Source organism: Helianthus annuus, chromosome 14 (assembly GCF_002127325.2).
Source record: "Helianthus annuus cultivar XRQ/B chromosome 14, HanXRQr2.0-SUNRISE, whole genome shotgun sequence".
In the NCBI taxonomy this organism is placed as follows: domain Eukaryota; kingdom Viridiplantae; phylum Streptophyta; class Magnoliopsida; order Asterales; family Asteraceae; genus Helianthus; species Helianthus annuus.
Window position 1 is genome coordinate 123,613,573 of NC_035446.2, and position 6,970 is coordinate 123,620,542.

At 38.5% G+C, this 6,970-nt stretch overlaps 1 protein-coding gene across 1 annotated transcript; it reads right to left on the reverse strand.

Annotated features, from left to right (window-relative positions):
* Window positions 1-391: 391 nt before the first annotated feature.
* LOC118486644 (condensin complex subunit 3-like) lies at window positions 392-6,200 on the reverse strand. Its single transcript, XM_035983229.1, has 11 exons — window positions 5,780-6,200; window positions 4,398-4,601; window positions 4,169-4,314; window positions 3,817-4,085; window positions 3,644-3,723; window positions 3,411-3,558; window positions 2,895-3,334; window positions 1,706-2,281; window positions 1,368-1,616; window positions 1,039-1,300; window positions 392-944 (listed from the first exon to the last, which is right to left on the reverse strand). Exons 1-11 carry the CDS (start codon window positions 6,146-6,148, stop codon window positions 604-606), a joined length of 3,084 nt encoding a protein of 1,027 aa, XP_035839122.1. The 5' UTR covers window positions 6,149-6,200; the 3' UTR covers window positions 392-603.
* Between the last annotated feature and the right edge of the window lie 770 nt (window positions 6,201-6,970).

Consider the following 6,970-nt stretch of genomic DNA (forward strand, 5'->3'; position numbering starts at 1 on the left):
AGTGATAATTTGTGGTCTTGTTATATTTATTTATCTAACTTTTAGCTAGAAAGAAATGAATTTTAACATAAAAAATGTTACAAAGAATATTAGAAAGAAATGAACTTTTAACATAAAAAATGTTTCAAAGAATATTATATTATTATTAACAACCGAAATGAACGGCATGTTGATTGGGACAATGTACCAGATTGTTTCCATAAATGGCGCAATAACGTGAACAAACCTCTGGTGTAACATGCTGGATACCATTACCAACTTCATCACCAATGATTAGATTAGCCAATTTAGAGGCATCATAGCTCAAAAGAACAACATTTCACAAAACAGCTTTATTTAACAATAACCACTTTTAACTACCTTTTTAACGGAAAAAATTCATAAACCAAAATAGAAATAATGGGTTTCTACCAAAAAAACAATAATAATTCAAAGATATTTAAGGTACAACACTAAATACTTCCACTTCACAAAGAGAGTATGCAAAGTGTAAATTCAAACTGTTAGCTGATTGTCCCATATATACAACCAGCTTATAGTTATACATCTGCTATCTCAAACACAAAGATGACAACATTAACAAAAACATACTTAAATATATTATTATTCAGAGTCGTCGTCAGATGTAACTGCTGACTCATCACCGTCATCATCATCCTCAACTTCATCCTCATCGTCGACAATCTTATCCGGTTTAGTGGTTGAAAGCAATTTAGACAAAGCAGCAGACTTACACGCCCTTTGCGATCTAACACTCGCCATTACAGGATTCGCAGGAGCAACGCTGTTATAACAAGTCTCGTCTTCTTCATCCGAAGATGATTCTTTTTCCTGCCTTGCCCGTCTCCTTCCCCTCACGGGCCTAGTGGACTTTGGCAACGGTGTGGGCTCCACTTCCAAACACGACTCATCACCATCGATGTCCATTTGCACATCCAACTTCCCTGTTATATCACATATAGAATTATAGATCACATAAAATATTGCCACATAATGCTAAACATTATAAACCGGAAATTATTAAAATAAATGTGTTACCTAATAAAAGATTAGCTTGCTCTGGCTGCAATGGTTCATCTGGGGATGTATCAGATGCCTTAAGATGTTCTGACATTTGTTTTAGCTCTTTTAACGCATCCTTATCTGCAGATACGGCTTCAGCTACACGACTCATGAGCCGCCTCATTAACTTTACAGCCACTTGTTCCGTTTGTTTAAAACGAAGCGATACGAGTATTTTACAAATAGCTGAAACATAAGATTTCTCTGCAGCATTTTTCTTCTTCTGGAAACTCAAGATCTGTATTACATAACAAAAATATTATTCAACATAATATAATGATTTATTAATTGTTTTCCATGACTACCTCGGCCGCAATACATATAGCAAGCCCTTCTTCTCCATAACCAGAGTCGTTCTGGTCTGGCAAGTTGTTTTCGTTTTGGTCAACCTCTTTTGGATATAACGGAGCCTGTAACATCTGCAGCATAAAACGAGAAGCTTGGATTGCACGCTTGCGCATGTTGGACACAACCACGTTTGATCCACCTGTCGTACCATTGATTCCCGGCCACATCGAACGCATGACAGGAAGAAACGCCTTACATATACAATTCTGTACATACACAAAACAATACATACTTGAAATACCGCAAATAAATTAGTAATGTAAAAAAATAAAAATAAAATTAAAACTCTACTTGCCTTGTGATTCAATGAAAGAGATGGATAATGCTCAAAGAAAACAGACAAGCACTGCTTTAACCTCTGTAGCTCAGACGTTCGGCTACTGAAATAAAGGCTGATGAGCTTGCTCAAACGTATGGGATGTGATGAAACCGAAACTGTCGGGTAGTTCTCACTCAAGAGTAGGATCTTTGCAAATCCTTCTGCGAGAACTGCATGAACAGACTCATTCTCATCAGCATCAACTGGTTGAGCGAAATCGCTTCGGCCAAACCCTGCGTATAGCAGATCGATTAATTCTATGTCCAGGTCTTCATTTGTATCACTCCAGTCAACAGGGTGGATAGTTTTCATATGGTCTTTAAACTGTGAGGATAGATTCCGGTTTGTGGCTTTATCAACTTCCAGGGGCCCGTGCCACGTGGCAAGATCCATCAAAGCTTTACTAGCCATGCTACTAACTAAACATGGTCCCTTAACGAAGGAAAGCCGTAACTGTTTTACTAAATCTTCACTCGGAACGCGTTCCAATAGTCCGAAAAGACCTAAACACCGAACAGCAGCTCTCTGAACATCCAAATGGATATGTTTGGCCTGCATTACAGAGTAGCGTTAGATTAGTTAGGCCAATAAACGAACCAAACCGAACAAACACGAACACAGGCATGTTCGCGTTCGTTCCTTTAACTTTAACTGAACACAAACATATAATCAAACACATTTTTTTGTTTGTGTTTGATCGTTAAGAAATGGGCATGTTCATGTTCGTTTATGTTTGTTCGTTTAAAACCTAAACGAAAAGTTCATGAACGTAAAAGAACATAAACAAACAACCATAAAACAACACAAATGAACATAAACAGACATAAAATAGTTTTTTTATATATAAATTATTGATTAATTACGCTAAGTTATATTGGAAAGCCCATTTTTCTTACTAGAGAGCCCAATTACCACCTAAAGAAAACAAACGAACATAAATGAACAAACATAAACAAACGTTAACGGGCATAAATGAATGAACAACACGCGTGTTCATGTTCGTTCGTTTAACTAAATGAACTAATTTTGTTCATGTTTGTTCGTTTATTAAATAAACGAACTTCCCACCGAACAAGTTCATGAACGTTCGGTTTGTTTGTTGGCCAAAGATTGGTGAACAAAGAATATATCCGCAAAATTGCAACTGTGCCAGCTGGCAACATACCCCTGGAAGTAGCAAGGAGTGCAGTAACTCAGCGGGTTCAATGGAGTTTCCATGCATCCAACGTAAAGATTTCGTGTGTTCCAAAAGAAGACCGACGACAGAAAGACAATGCATCCAATCCAAGAAATCTGCTGTTCTTTCTCTGCAAGGTTGTGCCAGCTCAGCAACAACTGAGAAAACGACTTGCTCGAATTCTCCTTGAGCGGCGTGTACTTTTTTAGCCAGCCCCGACACTGCATCAGACCATTCTCGTTCACCACCTAGACTAATCCCGTCTCCTATAACTACTTTGTTCCCGTCGTCATCTACCTCGTGCTGCAGAGGGCTGTTTAGTAATTCTACCACGAAGACTGCGGCAACCTTACGATTTGAAGCGTCGGAGAAATCAAGCATTGACCCGAGCAGAAGAAGTTGGCGAGCGGTAAACCGATTAGTTTGTCCTGAAACGATAATAGAGTTAGATCGATGTATAAGTTGACAAAACGACATAACATTGCGATTTGTGATTTATCTCACCAGCAACAATATGAGCTTTAACCAACGCGATATACTCGGAAACTGATTCAGGAAGAATCTTTTCCAAAAGATCGTTACTATCTGACGCTTCTGATGCGTATACTGCAGCTTCAGTGCCAGATGTCATGGCGGCATCAGAGCCCTTTGCCTGTTTTCACCACAAATGAATGTATCGAAGATTCCGTTTGCATAAACAAACAAAATCCTTAAACTGCAGTTAGTTAACTAAATACCTGTGCCTCTGTCTGTAAATGCTTGCATAAAGTCCTCAGATACAAAGCAACTTCTGCATCCATTAGTTGAGTAGAGCACCCTGATATACACAATATTTGCATACACAATATTGTAACGAAGAAAAAAAGGCTATAAACTACTCGTATTAAAGTGATAATTGGTACACACTGACCTTCAGTTGTATTGTTATCTGATGATATGAATTGCTTGATACTTAAACCACTATGCAACTTTACCAGTCCAGCCTTCAACAGCGCATCCATGACGGACACCCCAATGGATTCGTATGTTTCAACATCAAGATACTTGAGAAGCTCAACTGGGTCTCCGTTGCACGACTTCATAAGCCACTCGTCTTTCATTAGTTTAATACACTCTTTGGTCACAGCTGCAGAACGGTCAGAGAGTCCTCTCTGGAGTATGATTGTCCTCTGCTTAATACTATTAAAATCATGGACGGTAAATATGTTAAGACTAAAGAGATAGAACTTTAAAAAACTAGTTCCCATTAGTTTATATATTACCTCAGGCTCTGAAGAGGGAATTTACTGGCTAAAACAGCATAAGCTGTTTTACGCACGGATTCGCTCACATCCAGAGTGCAGTTAATTATTGCAATGGATGTTACGTTAGAGGGTGGTAAAGACAGCAGTATGGTTTTACGAACATCCTGCAAATGTCACAAAGAATTCAGTTGACGATTCAAAAATATACTGATGTTCAAAAATATAATGACGGTGGGGATGAACGGACTGGATTCTGTTCTAAAGGTAATGTTTCGAGTAATAAATCAAGAATGTCACTGTTCTCTGCATCATTTGCGAAACGAGATAAAGCCCTGACTGAAAATGTGCGGATTATGGGAACCTTGTCTCCCACCCGCACCTTAATGCAATCAATCACCTCATCCCATAACTCATCACTGACTTCTGCATCGTCCGGCAATCGCATTATGATCTAACAGTAAAATTTACATAAAATAGAAAATGGTTAATGATTGGAACAAGCAAAAATAGGAACAGGTACATTTGAAAAGGTGCTGATAGAGCAACAAAGTGCATTTAATGAATTATTAATACCCTGGAAGTTAACGAAGAAAAATAGCTTGATTTATGAACAGAACTATTATAACATTCATGAATAGTTTCTATAGTAAGCATAACATTCATGGAAAGAACCAAAGATATAATATTTTCAAATCCTATAATCTATAACAATGTACAAGTATGTATTAGAGAGTACCAAAGAAAATACACCAGTTGAGAATGTTGAAAGATGACAATGATATGTTCCCTAGACCACTATTTATGAAGAATGAACTTCAAAAATACACTTTAGTTGCAGGCTGGATACAATTAATGAAATTAAAAGACATATAGACTGAATTCATATGGCTTCCTGACTATTAGCTACTAAAATAATGGTATTACTAAAGAAATGATATTACAACCGGATTTGTTCAGGCCCAGTGCATCATTCTCACCTCACTACAAAAGCCCCACTATCATTCAGGCCCTCAGATGCATTTATATAAAGACTTGATTCCTATGCCTTCCTGACTTTTATCTACTAAAATAATGAGATTACAACCGGACCTCTGTTGTCGCCTGCTTTTCAGGCCCAGCGCACCCTTCTCGCCTCACTACAAAGGCCCCACTTTCAGGCTCTGAGGCACACTCTCAGGAAAGTTCCGACAAATCAACCTAAACTAGCCCTAAAGAAGCCTAAAACACATCTAGAACCCCCAACAGTTGTATATTTATACTACATGCCTCGCTTTAAAAGCCCTAGCTTCTTATACGCCTTGCACCAAGGCCCAACGCCCACCCTTCTGCAAACACTATCAAAGTAAACAAACTCATAAGAAATTGAGATCTCCAGAACTCATGCCACAGTTTAACTCTATTTAATTATATTTCCTTAAAATTCATAACCTGAGATAACAACTATAAAAATCCCCCTACATTTATCTAGAGTACCGAACCGCTAATTAGATAAATACAGTATGGTAGCAAACTAGCAATCTAACTAGCCCTAAAAACTAAGCACTGTCATTAACTTCTTCAAAATCAATCAATAACAAAAACCAGTAACTAACACAATTCAAATAATAGTATAATAACACAAACAAATACCTCCGAAATGATCTGGCAAGCCCTAAACCTAGCAGTTCTGTTAGCAGCACCAGTACCAGCAACAAGAAACCGAAGAAACTGTTCGAAAAAGGCATCGCAGTCCTCGGAGTGGTTCGGATCGCGTAAGCAGGCGAAAACAGCAACGAACTGAACAATCCGCTCGACCGAAGCAAAACGACGCTGTGTAGTGAAAATAGGAGTTAGGGTTTTGGAGAAAGCTGAGAAGAATTGAGCGGTTTGAATGGATGAACGGAGAGCTGAGAGATCTTTGAGCTTGCGGATGTGTGATGCTCGAGATGATTTGGCTTCGTCGAAAACCCTAGCGATCTTCTGAATCAAAAGGTTTTCTTCAGGAACTTCAACGGCCATTGTGGATTGTAGATACCAGAGGAGCGTGATTCTGAAACTTACTTGTGTATCTGATTTTGATTTGGTTTTTGAAATGGATAAGCGGGAAATGAAAACGTTTGAAATTACGTGTTGGGTGGGCCTTCTGTTGTCGGGCCGAAATGCATTAGTTTAGCTGTTTAGGACTTTTAAACATATTTTAATAATTCTTTTGATTGGTTTGGGCCGGACATACATTTAAAAGATATTTTAGTGATTACACTTGTTCTTGAATTACATGGGCCAATTCTCCTGGTGTATTTTGGAACAGGGCCGGCCTGAGCATGTGCAGGGTGGGAAAAGGGCCCGTAAAATTTTAAAAAAATTGAATTTTTGTTTAGTATTGTGAAGATTATGAATATTTATTATACTGCGACAATAAACATCAAGCCTGTTGGGTCATTTTGGAGAATGATGTTATTAATGAAAAAGCGATGTTATTGATTACGTGGAGTAGCGAGTTTATTGTTATAGTTAATACGGTTTTACGATTTTAGTGGTTTTCCAAGCAAGGGGCGGCTTGCTTGGAGGACAAGGCTCAGGGGCTATAAATAGATTACTAGTCACCAATTGTTAGGTGTGCATTTGTGAGCCACCACCCCGTGGGAGCTCACCCTGGGTGGATGATTATCTTGTATTTTGTTAAGAACGTAATTATAAGAACAACGCACGCTCTACCAAAGACCCGGGGTGGATGATTAAAAAATTGAACCACAGACCCAACATGGCCCTGTGGTTCAATGGTAGAGTGTGCGTTGTTCTTATAAATAAAGGTCTGTGGTTCGATCCTCAATGGATGCACAA

Excerpts from the sequence above, each read along its gene's own strand:
- LOC118486644 (XM_035983229.1), bottom strand. The coding sequence starts at position 6,148 with ATGGCCGTTGAAGTTCCTGAAGAAAACCTTTTGATTCAGAAGATCGCT. Across the intron at positions 4,086-4,168 it reads TTCCCTCTTCAGAGCCTGAG|TATTAAGCAGAGGACAATCA; the intron begins GTAATATATAAA and ends TGATTTTAATAG. Across the intron at positions 3,559-3,643 it reads ATTTACAGACAGAGGCACAG|GCAAAGGGCTCTGATGCCGC; the intron begins GTATTTAGTTAA and ends TGGTGAAAACAG.